Source organism: Prinia subflava, chromosome Z (genome assembly GCF_021018805.1).
Source record: "Prinia subflava isolate CZ2003 ecotype Zambia chromosome Z, Cam_Psub_1.2, whole genome shotgun sequence".
NCBI classification, from domain to species: domain Eukaryota; kingdom Metazoa; phylum Chordata; class Aves; order Passeriformes; family Cisticolidae; genus Prinia; species Prinia subflava.
The window spans coordinates 51,956,125-51,969,127 of NC_086283.1; the positions used below are offsets into that span (position 1 = coordinate 51,956,125).

The 13,003-nt window shown below is 38.1% G+C and overlaps 1 protein-coding gene across 1 annotated transcript; it reads right to left on the minus strand.

The window, feature by feature from the left end:
- Positions 1–1,632: 1,632 nt before the first annotated feature.
- On the minus strand, positions 1,633–3,125 carry LOC134564051 (protein FAM240B-like). The gene is made up of 2 exons (XM_063422650.1): positions 2,986–3,125; positions 1,633–1,711 (listed from the first exon to the last, which is right to left on the minus strand). The coding sequence occupies exons 1-2, from the start codon at positions 3,123–3,125 to the stop codon at positions 1,633–1,635; spliced, it is 219 nt and encodes a 72-aa protein (XP_063278720.1).
- Between the last annotated feature and the right edge of the window lie 9,878 nt (positions 3,126–13,003).

The window sequence follows — 13,003 nt, forward strand, 5'->3', positions numbered from 1 at the left end:
TAAGTTATGGTGCTATCTCATGATTGTTTTCTTAAGCACAGCTTTATTGTAATTATACTGTGATCCTTCATATTCACAGTTGATGCTTTTAAAATTACTTAAGAATAAGAATAAACCAAAGAACATGGGCTTAGCAACTTTTTTTTTGGAGTCTGGCAAACTCTGCTCTCAAGTTTGGGGACACACCTGCTGACACCTTGATTTCTGAATTAGTGCTCCAAGGTCATAATTTTTTCATGATTTTATGAATTCCTCATTTCTAAACATTGCATGTTAAACCTGCAAATGTTAAACATTTGCATGTTTAAATTCACATAATAAATTTTGTTTGGCCTTGGGATGCACAAAAGTGGATATAAAAGCTGATAAAGAGGGAAAAAATAACCACTTCAAATTTTTGTTTTAATTTAAGAAGGGCAGATTTTCTAAATATTGTAAAACTCCAAACCCTTCTGTTGTTCTCTTCTTGCCTCACTGGCAATTCAAACCCTCTTTGCTTTGAAACAATATGAATTAGCAGAGTGGTAGTGAAACAGTTATAAAAAGGGACTAAAATGTTAAGTAATTCAACGAAGAGTGTTTTAGCATGCTCAGAGCAACTATCTTGCAGTACATTACCCTAATCATTTGGTGGCAACAAAGCAGTCACCTTAAAGAGGAAGTGATTTGACTACACCAGGACTGAAATGCTTTCATATTGTTGGAGGAAATGCCACATTTCCCAGTGAAGCATTAGGAAAGGAAGAAGAAACATTTTTGACTAATGACAAATGTGGGAGAGGAAAACTGCTAGAATCTGAAAAGATACTAGCCTTTAAGAAATAAATACTGGGTCTTAGAGGGAAAAAGTACTATAAGGAAAAACTTGCTTGTCACTCATGACAGACACCTATGAAAGTGCACCAAGCTACTCCGTGAAACAGAGGTATCAATCTACCTCTAGACAAGCCAGATCAGGTACCAGAAACAGTGTCAGAGCCTAAAGTTGTTCTACCAATGCTGATATAGTGTCTCAAGTTAGCTAATATGGGTTGGCTGAGTTAATGTGAATGTATCAGGCAGCTGTTGTGGGTGTCTCACAGAGATTGTTTATCAATGCATATATGTTAGCAACTTCACAGGTGACTGCTAACATGGCAGCTAGGATCTGTAGCTCCCAATAGTTTGGGCTTCACTAGTGGTGTGGGATGTGGTGGCATTGTGTATGTCCCATATTCTTAGTCTGCACTGGGCTGTGTTACATAAAAAATTAAAATCTCTACTATTCATTAAACCATCTAAATTCATTATATTACAGTCAGTCTATACAGAAACCTAAAATAATGAGGAAAAAATTTTGCAGAGCACAACTGTGTAACTAAACTTTTTTCGCAGGCATCTACATCTCAATGAACCATGATTTATTAGGGTTAAATACTTAAGAGTGCTACATTCTCCATTTATCAAATGCAGAGACAGATGCATAATCTTAAAAGCAACAACTGACATTTCACGTATGAAACTTCTAACAATGACAGCTAATTAATTATAGCTCATTTAAGCTACAAAATAAAACTGACTTCAGCTTTTGTATCATGCTTTTCTACAAAACAGATTTCTTTTCCTCTCAAACGTGTAATGAGTGTGGGCTCTTCAGCTGGATGAGTCTTCAGATTGGGTCCTCAACATCTTTATCCGTTTTTCCAGCCTCTCCATCCATTCATTTCTCAGCCTAAGGACAGAAACATGGATCAGCTTGTCCCCATAATTTTATACGGAATGGATTTATACTCTTCAACTCGACCACTGATGATTTTTTTTTGGTGCTTTTTCGCAATGATCATGCAAATTTTCCTGCCCCTTTAGAGGTCTTTGCTGGATGGTACTTCAGGACAAGCTCTTAAATCCCAGTGAGGGATCACCTGAGCTTTGTGGTCCATCTCCATCTCCAGTGTGCCCTCTCTCGAATGCCTGTGTGCCTGGGTGACTTGTCACCTGCACTGGAGATTGCCTGCTGCCACCTGCTGGGTTACATCACCCAGCACTTCCCCAGCCTCCCTCCTCTGTCCTGCTCAGCTTGGAGACACTGCACATGTTGAAGCTTCTGTTAGACCCATAGCAGGTAGCTTTCAGTAATATGTGGCCCTTTATTTTCTTTTGATAGTACCTAGGTACCACAGAAAGACTTACTCAAATAGAAAAGAGAGGAATTTCTCAACTGAGGAGTTGTAACTTTGAGATTAGGTTAGTCACAAATGCATTAGACATTCTAGAGACTAATTCTAGTTTTCCTTCATCAAGGGTTAGTAATGTAAAGTTGTCCTTGCTCTTAATTTTTCAAGTAACAATACAAAGAAAACTATGAGGAAGGCTTTGGAAAATTGCTTTCTTACTGGATGATCTCAAGATAAAATATAATAAGTAACAAAATTATATATCTTCGCATATGCCTTCAGCTTATGGAGAGTTGATGTGAAGTAAATGCTGATCTTGCTGCAGATTTCTCTTTCTTGCAGTGGCTGATTAAGGGGAGTGTGACTGAATAAGGTAGATATGGCTGTGGATGGTGGTTGCCTTAGTCACTGTGCCTGGGTCATCTGCTTTATAATGGGTTTACCATACGCAAATTAAACAGTCTTAAATAATTCAAACTATTTGCTTGTGAAAGCAAGGCCACAGAGAAAGAATGTGTAGCACATCCATGCTAACTTCGCTCTGAACAGAAGCCTTTATGTTCAAGGAAAGCCAGCACTTAAATATTGTCCTGATAATTTCAGAAAGTTCTATGCTTTGGACTCATTTATAGAACAGGAATGAATTATTCTCCTATTCTTATGAAGTCATAGCTTAAACACATTAGCATTACATCCTAATTTGGGAAGCTTTATTTTTTTTTCTATAAATCTAAATTAGTTTCAGATTTATCACATGACCTAAGCATAGGTATTACTAAAAAAAAAAAAAAAAGCAATGCAAACTCAACCTTTCTGGATGCAGATTACCCACTTTGTCAGAGCGCTTCTTCGCTGACGTTCTTTTTCGTTTTGCAGGTACTGAGTTTGTTGCTCAATCGTCTTTTCCCAGAAGTTCCTCAGGTCACTGGTTTCACAACCCCGCACTTCATGGCGCATGTATTGGCTGTTCATTGTCCCTAAAGGAAAAATTTGAAACAGATGTGTGACAAGTTACTGGTTCCTCATGTGTTTTCATGGCTAAAACACATTCTTGATGTTTTGGATTTGAAGCATTAGGGTCACACAGTCTTTTTTGTAGTAGGATCAGAATAACTGTAGGCATGGCTCAATATTTAAGCTCTTTCCTAGCTCTGACACTTGAGGATATGCTGTCTACAGTGATCTGAATTCTTACTTGTGTACCTAAAATACCTTTCACCTCCATCTGACTGTGACATTTATGTTCACAGTCAGGACAGTGCTCTTGTATTCTGTGATTTAGCAATTAGGATACTTTTTACTGTACTCAGAAATTAAAAAAAAAAAAAAAAGAAAATTGCCATATCTAATGGGATTTTCCTCCTCACTATGTTCATATCTTTAAAATTTTAAAGCGACTATTGTTCTGATGATTTGCCTTTAATCATTCTGGCACTTAACTTTATTTGGAAATGTAAAAAAATTATATATATAAAAGAATGTACGTAATTTCAAAAGGTGCTGATTTGCAAACCCCGCTTTGTTTGCTAAATACTTTCCCCTCTTCTTCAATTTTCAAAACAGAGCAAATTCATTGAATATATTTGTATATCTATGATGATTCTGTACTTTCAGCTTTAGTTAATGTCATCTTAAATTCTGGAGTGAATCTTATCCTAGGAAAAGAATATTTTCCTCAGGATGACTCTTTATGGGCTGACAATAAATTCCCTGTATGCCACATTGCAGCCAGAAAATTGTATCATTACTTTCAAAACTTCATTAAATATGAAATTAGTATATCCATGCTGTCTTTCAAATTGCTATGTGCTTTTGCATGAAGATGCCATTATAATATTTTCCAGAACAGTTAATTTTTTAACAAGTATTTAGGGCTCTCTCAGCATTGTTTGAATCATGGAAATTATTCGTAATTTGTTTTAATCAGAGCCATAGAGAGATAGTAAACAAGCCCCTCAAGACTAGCTTGGAAAAGCTTGAAGGAACTGCTGCCATTCCCCTGCCAGGCATCATAAGAAAACACGAAACTGGGAACTGATAATGTTTACATAATTGGCTGTTTTGTGAAAAATTGACAGACACGTTATAAAGACTCTATGAGCAGAAGACAGAATCAGCCCTTTTGAAGAGGTCCTCTTTTTGTTAGGATTTCCCTGTAACTCCCCAGTGGCTCCCTGTAAAACCTTCATATGTCAGCTTATGGCCTCCAAATAATACAAGCATAGTACTTGAGACCGAGTCTTGTAGAAAAGAATTACTGAGCATATTTTCTGGTCCTGAACACATTATAGCTGGATGTATAATTGTTGACATTAGTCTGTAATGTGAATTGCAAGTATTGCTGAACACCTCCAGCTGTGCTATGGGACAACCAGTTTCAGGTCAAAAAGTTCATTTCATGCAAGTGCATATTTTCATAAAATATGTGTATTCTGTAAATATCCACATATATATCAATGCCACCCCAAACATTTCTTGCCAGGTGGCAGTTACTGCCCTTTTAAACTTTTTGTGTACTAAGAGTAATCTTCAATGGTGTGAGAAAGGTATGGTAAAAGCCATCTAAGTAAAACTAATGGAGTTTCCACCCTAGGAGTTAGTCTCTAAGAATAACTCTTTCTGGAATGCAGGAAGAAAAATTCCTCTATATACCTGGAGCTCCAACATAAACTGCCAGGAAATAATGTCTTCAATAATGTTTATTAGAAGAGATAGCAAAGCATAATAGCTTAATCCTTCTGAATTATTATGAATTCCTCTTTAATGTACTGTGGATGCATCCTTTAGATATATATATATATATATGAGAGTAAATATCACTCCTGAATGAGGCAAAATTATGGAACTCATTGCTACGAGGTGTAATTGAGCCGAAGCATATACTTTCAGAATATACATATCCTTTACTGGTTTTAATGTTATGCCTCCTGATTTGATTGTATATGTTCTTGGTACTGGATTTAATGCATTTTATAGATGTGTTTTTGCAACACCTGCCCTCACAGCAAAAAATCACAAGCAGCAAGTTTAAAGCCACTGAAAGAGATACTCAGAAGTAGTTTCCATTGCTATTCACTTTACATCTGGTGCTGGCAGTATTTAGAAGAATGTTAGAGCTCTGCTGAGACCACAGTGTGTAATATTACCCATTACAGCCTTGAGGGAATTTGTTTTTTTTTTTTAATTCAGGGTTGTGAGGTGGAGTAGGGACAGGAATTAATACTTTTCTCTGTCTATCATCTGTGGTATTTTCTTTGTGTGTGCTTGACCAGGCACACTAAGAGCATTGTCCAAGCCGTTCTTCATTCCCAACTTTTTATATTGTGTTAACATATGGATATCTTGGCGCCAAATTTTCTCTTCCTCAGTTCTTAATATTCTTTGTTTTCATTTCCCCTGAGGCTGGAGAACACTCAAATCTGTACAAGTAGGTATCAAAGTTACTGAACACATCAGAATTTCTGCATCATTACTGACCCTTATATGTCCTTAATTAACACAATATGTAAATACACCAGCATTTGCTTCTCTGAACTGTAAAATCACCTTATCCTAAATTACCTTATATTTTGACTTATCTGTTTGAGGCCATTCATGGTGATTGTAGGAACTACACAAGCTCCACTGAAATAACTCAGATGGTTCATTTTGCCTTTATGCATCACGTGCATGGACGTTTGAATTCACCTCTGTCCTGTCATCCGTTTCATAAACCATAAACCTGCAGAGCATGTGAGCAGTCAGGGATATCAGGCTTAGTCTATCACTATTTCTCTGGCTCTCATATTTTTCTCTCCTACTTCAGCTATTTTCAGAGGAGTGTAACAGGACTTAAGCCTGTATCATGACTTTGCAGCAGCAGTTATCACAGGGAACAGTTTATTTTCATGCCTTGAAGCCTCGTGCAGAATAGTTAGGATAAGGGGCTTCATTTAACAGGGAAAGAGAAGAATGGAAAATATTTCATGGAAGCAGCCTCTAAAGCAGCCTGAACAAATAATCTCAGTATGATGCAACAGGTGAGCAGAAATATATTATTAAAGCACATAGGCAGTTGTGAGGTACTTTTATAGACCTTGCATTTAGTTCTGACTTAAGTTGCGCTGCCACAGCTGGGACTAAATAAGCTTTTTTTTAAGCCTCTAGTGACAATCCTTCAAAAGAACAATAATGAGAGGCTCTTTCTGGTAATCTTCTATGACAGAGGCCTGGTTGCAAGCCAATGAACAAATGTAGATGCTCTCAAATGAAAGATATAATATGACAAACTCTAGGAAGGCTTTGTCCAACACGTGATAACAATGGTTGCTTATTTTTTTATTTAATAATTTTAGAGTAGGTTGGTCTTATCTAGCCTCATTTTGCTTAAGGAGGTCTTAACAAAGTTAGGGAAGCTGTGACATTAGTATTATTAGCTGGAACTCAAAAATTACCTTGATAAAAGAGGAATGTAAGATCAAATTGATGTGATATCTTGACTTCTTTGTAAAGAAAAAAAAATAGTTTGAGGCTGAAACTCATTGTTTCTGTGAGAAAACACTACCACCACCAGAAACACTTAATCCTGGAGAGAATTGGGAGTTAAAAGTTTCTTAGCCAGAAGAAAGTATGTAAAGTCTGAATTTTCTTCCTCTAGTAGAACGCATTATAATAGGAAATGTATTTTTAAAATTTACAAGACTTTTAATGAGTCAGGAGAGCTATTTTTCCTCCTTCTTATGTTCCTTACAAAGCACAGTCAGTCTGAGTTTTCAGGGTGTTATGCATTTTCCTAGAAATAATACAATATTTTATTGTTCTGACTTTACTTGGACTATGCTTTGTGACTATGGTTATTATATATGCATTCAATGAAAAAAAATTGATTGATATATAAAGGAGAGAAAACTATCTATGCTAATGGTATTGTTTGATGTAAAAACAATCAGAAATCTGTTTTGATTTTGGAAAATAGAACTACTGATTGTATTAATGATTTCCCTCCTTTTCCTTGGTTCTAGGATATGTCATTTATCTTCTCCTTCTGCAGCTGGCAGTAATTCACATCTCAAAGGGCTGACATGCTTCCTTTGAGATCCTGCCTGGGGAAGCATGCTGGTCTCAAGTCTAACTTGGGTGTCCAGTCTCTGGTTAAAACTCTTTGGATGCAGAAGAGAGCACTTTAGTTTAATCCCCTGTACCCTTTGGTTTGTGTGGAATGTTTCACAGTGTAGTTTGTCTCATGAGCAGCCTGAGCCTTGAAGCCACTTGTGAGCATCTTGTGGGAGAGGTTTCTCACAGCTTGCTCTCACAGCTCTCTCTTCCTTTCTGCTTCGTTTGTGAGCAGTGATGGGATGGGAGATGATCTGGAGCACTAGCCTGAGGATGGGGAAGACTGCTGTGGTCTTCTGGTGTGTGCAAGTCCCTTACTCTCCCAGTCTCTTCCAAAAATTCATTAGTGTCTCTCATCAGCAAAGATATGTGACTTTTCATGTGTACTGTACAATTTTATTTTCATTTGCAGTTCAGCATTACTACCAGTCTATGCTTTTCCTTTGTAAACAGCAATGTCTGAAGTTTGCTATGAAATGAGGGAATTCTAAGCAAGTTATTTATTCTGCCACCAGTATTTCCTAGTCGGCAGAATTTAAAGTACATGCTCTTATCAGAGCATGTTCAGTCAGGGAGCTGTTATCTGGGTATAAATTTCAATCAATTTAATTGGACTTTTCCACATACTGGGAATTTTCTGTGTGTGAAAATGACAACCGTACTGACACATGACTGAGTGATACTAGTAGGAGTGCATCTAGCAAATTGTTTCTAACAGGCACGTTAAACAGTTTTAATATTTGAAAGTGCTTTCACTCAAGCACTACAGAGCAGTCTCTATTCAACCGTTATCCTTTCTCCTAATTCCCATAATCCTTTATTGCTTTTCTGGGAAAAGTGATGGACATGAGCCTGTTTTTTCTAATAAGGAGAACAGTTATTCTTCAAATGCTTTGCAGTGGTAGAAAATTTGGACTTCTGCTCGTATGATACCATTATGACAAACAAACAAGCATACCAAGACAAGGCTTGTGGTAGCTACATGGGTTTTGCATCTCAAACTGCTAGTGTCAATATCAATGCCTTTGAATGCCGTGCACTATGTTTTATTCTGTCCTTCTTATCTGATGGGCTTTAGTTCTTTTCATCTGCTTTCACCTTTTTCTGGATATCAGACACCTGAACAATGGAATTGTCAAACTGGAGGGAGCTGATTCTGTGCCTTGCTTTTCTGTACTAGAGGGCTCAGCAGTCCTCTGGCTGAAGATTAAAATTCTTAAAAGCTTCTGAACAAAACACTTGAGGAATCAATACTTTCATTTCCCTCCAGGTAACCCACTCATTTATTACTATCCTAGTCCTGCTCCCATGCTTGGTTTTTATATTTTGCTACTTTCTGCCTTCCATTCTGCACTGTCTCTTCTCCCTCAGCCTGCAGCCAGAGGATTCTGTGAAATGTCTCTTTATTTTTCTCTTCTCTTGCATCATGTCTGTTGAGTTTCTCCTAGCGTCCTCTTCACCTCCCATGCTAGCCCTCTCGCCTAACCTGACTGATTTGGACCTGTGCTTTCAAACACCTTTCTGGCTGGTTTCCCCACCTCTGTTGTTCCGTCTGGAAAATCTCTTTCCACTTCTTGCTGGAGCTGCATTTGATAGAGTGATAGAGTAAGCTGAGATGTAAGGGACCCAGACAGTTTGTTGAGTTCAGCTCTGAACCCACCAACCCCAAGAGTCACACCAAGTGCCTGAGAGCATTGTCCAAATCCTTCTTGAACTCTGTCAGGCAGGTGCTGTGACCACTTCCCTGGGGATCCTGTTCCAGTGCCCAACCACCTCTGGGTGAAGACTCTTCTCCTGATATCCAATTTAAACCTCCCCTGGAGCAGCTACATACCATCCACTTGTGTCCTGTCACTGGTCACAAGAGTGAAGAAATCAATGTCTGTCACTCTTCTTCCCCTCATGAGGAAGTTGGAGAATGCAATGAATTCTGTCCTCAGCCCCCTCTTCTCCAGACTGAATAAGTGAGGTGACCTCGGCTGCTTCTCATAAGACTTCTCCTTCAGACCCTTCACCATCCTTGTTGCCCTCCTTTGGATGCTCCTTAATAGCTTCATGTCTTTTTCACATTGTGGTGCCCAAAATGCACTCCTGCAGGTGTTACTAAACTATCCCTGGATATCCCTTTTCTTTTAGGTTTTCCTGCTCCCTGCGTATGGCTTGCTGTGATGGCTGCCTTCATTGCCACACATCCTGCCACTAGCACACACAAACAGGACTGTGGTGGCAATTGCACAGAGGTAAGCAATGAGTGAACAGGTATTCAAAAGTGATATGCAATAAAAAAATATCCAGATGCCTTTCCTGAGCTTTCTATAGGTTTGTTTGACTTTTACTGACTTTTAATTTTCAGTATTTAAGGCATATTTAAAGTGGCTGTATTTTGCTCACAAGATCAAATATTGTTTCTGATTGTTAGACTTTCCATAGTGCTGGGTGCATTTGAAGCCTGCTTCTATGAACTACTGAATTCATAAGATCAAGTATATAGAATAAATTAATATTTATTAGTCAAAGATCTGGAATGCACTTTGCTTTGTTATTTGATTTTTGAGTACAGGAAGACTCGGTGTAGGATCAAAGAAGATAAATTTTGCCCAGGGCACATGTTCTTTATTAGATCATCCAGTTCAGAGAAAACATGCAAGAGAAACCTATCCTGATTCATCTGAAGCTGTCTACCATTGAATTCAAATGCCTCACAGCAGTAGATCACTGTGTTAGAAAGCCTTTGAGAGATGAGTGTGTGTGTGTGTGTGTGTGTATGTAATATTGGCTAGCATTAGCCCATCAGTTGAGAAGGTACAGCCATATCTCTTGGTGTTTTATTCAGGATTGTGACATGGAAATTGTCTGTAAATATTTTTTCTGTATCAGTGCTACTCAGCTTCCTTAGAATTCTGCTAAACTGGGCACTCTTCCCTGGCATTTTCCTCACACTCTCATCTTTCCTAGCATATACTTTTGTGAGAATTAAAATTAGAGAACAAACACATTTCTTGTTGACATTATTAGGCAAAACTCACTACAAAAAATAAATACTTCCTTACCTTTGTAGCAGGACTCTTCTTTCAAATAAATTCTCTGTGTGACACAAACAAATGAAGAATATTACCACTACAGCCGTGGCTTCTCCAGTGTCACAGGGCAGTAATGAAATGCATCCCTCGGTACTTTTTATTTGAAGTGGGGGTAACATAAATCCTTCATCATATCAAGGCTATTTTGAACAGAACCAGCAGCAAGATAAGATCATTTAATGAACTTTGCAGCCCCCTGCCTGAGATGACTGTGAAACACAGGCCCCCTTGAGACCATGCATCCCTCCCACACTGGCAGATACCTCAAAGAGCATGACTTGGCAAGCGATGAGAATTTTCTTTAAAATGCCTGGTAGTGTTATCCATTTTAATAATCTTCCTATGAAGCTTGAAAAATTCCACACTACAGTCTTATCTGTGATAGAGGCTGCAATGGTGTGACAAATCACACTTGGTTTTGTATTACAGGGTGATTTACAAAAGTATGTGCTACTTTGGTGTTGTTAATCTAAGGATGTGTGCTTGATTATGACCTATCACAAAGTCTGCTCTCTTCAAGGCAATTGTCATAGGAATTGTCTGTATGTTTAGCATCAGCTCAAGGAATGCATTAAAGCAGCACTTGTTTTACCATTTGGAGTTGTTCTAAGTCTATTACAGATGAATGCTTATATCATTACATTTCATTTTCTGAGGAAAATGTTTTGTAGATTTGGCTGATGACAGATGCATGCACTTATCTCAGTTTTCATTAAATCTATCTACATTGCTAATATACCATATGTGACGATGGCTTAAGTAGTTCTTATACAACTGCTGATTATTTTAACCTTCCTTTGTTTTTTTCAAAACCCAAGCAGCAAAAGCAGCAGCCATTAGATGAATGCTTTCTGTAGTTCATATTTACTTACCTACTTTTTCTGCAGTTTCCTTTACAGCAGAAAAACCCTGTGCAAAACCTAGCAGCTACAGCCTTTCTCTATAAAGGAAAATTTAATCTATTTCCAAAACCTGGTCAATACATTTAACTCCTTAGAAGCAGTACCTACTAACTTTCCCCAGTGTATTGTTCCACCTCACATCTCATGAGAACACAGAAATCAAATTGTCTCTCCACACATGTGATAACAACAATAATGTGGTCTCAGAGGTTTAGGACCATTATACATATGTGGCACTGAAAAAAGAAAACAACAATATATCATAGGTAAAATTGATTGATCTATTTTTGGAAAAAAAGCTCAAATTCTGGCTGGATTTAGAAATCACAAACAAATACAGTCTGCTGGCGAATATTAAAATATTATGGTATTATAAAAAGAAGTTGAAGCCCAGACTTGACAGAGAAGTGACACTAACCACCGTGGTGCTGCAGAGCAACAGAACTGCTTCCTTGCCATTTGACTCAGAGCTTGAGTAATATTCCCTTTTTAGTAAACATATCTTGCTAACTTTGCAATGAATTTGAGGGTTTATTTTGTTTCTAACATTATAATGTAGTCAGTACCTTCCATGAGCGTTTGCAAAGATTGAATTTCAGGAGGGAATTTCAGTGTCCAGGCTTCATCAGAGCAGAACATGCATTTCTGGTCAGATATTCTCTAAAAGCATTGACATTTGTGCAGTTTAGATGCCCTGTGTAAAGGACAGCCAAAATGTGATAAGACATTGCATATGCTCTGGTCATCTGCAGTAGCTTAGGTACATTGTTTATTATACTTGCTGAGTGTGTTTACAATGAACACTTCATCTGTGCATTCACAGTGACCTCTTGTGCAAGATAAATGGTGCATCCAGAAATCCTGGACAGAACTAGTACTCTGCTGGGCTACCCATACGTGAAAAAAAAGGTCAGGTGACAGCTGACTGGAAAAACATAGTTCACTCTCAAAAGCAGGGCAACTTTAATATGCAGCATGAAAACTACTCAGGCTATTTGTGCATCTCAGCCCTTGTTTACTTCATAAGCAAATCTCAGAGCTGCTTACCAGAAACTGCTTGTATAACAGCTCTCATCTCTAGTTAGCAAAATTCTTGTAAGCACCTGTTTAATGTCATTAACAGAGGCAAGAGAAGAATCTGCAAAATAACAGATGGAATGTAAACCTTTGGGTGAGGTGTTACTTATCTGCAGGAATCAAAACCTGCTTGAGGTGTTGCTTATCTGCAGGAATCAAATCCTCTCCTGGTGCTCTGACTGTATGCTGTTGCTCTGTGTAGGAGAGTTGGAAATAAAAGTAGCAGTCGGCTCTTACTCTTGCACAAGTAATCCTGGTACAATTAATCTGTATTTTGTCAGCCTGGACCGTTCACTCTGAGGGTATTCTTAGACTTGATGCTAAAGGAGAGGAAATTTCACAGAATTTTGCCAATTAAGTAAACATCTCATGCTTCGTTTCTTTTCGATGCTAGAGGATATAAAATCTGGAGAGGTAAGTTTTTTAAGCACATACTGAACCATATTGTTGGGGTAACTTCCTTTGGTGTTCACTGTGCACCTGGCATTCATATCCTTCTTGTTCTGGATTGATGTAATGCCAGCTAGAAAGTTGTGAAGAGGGATTTCTGTCACTACTGGACTGTGTCCTCATTGGTCCAGGAGCAGCACAGGTTGCAGCAGTTTTAGCAGCCCTCTCCAAACTTCACAAATTCCTGAATGGAGCAGATTACTTAAATGGAAAGTAGGAGTCTGATCAGCTTAGCTGTCTATCTGTAGTG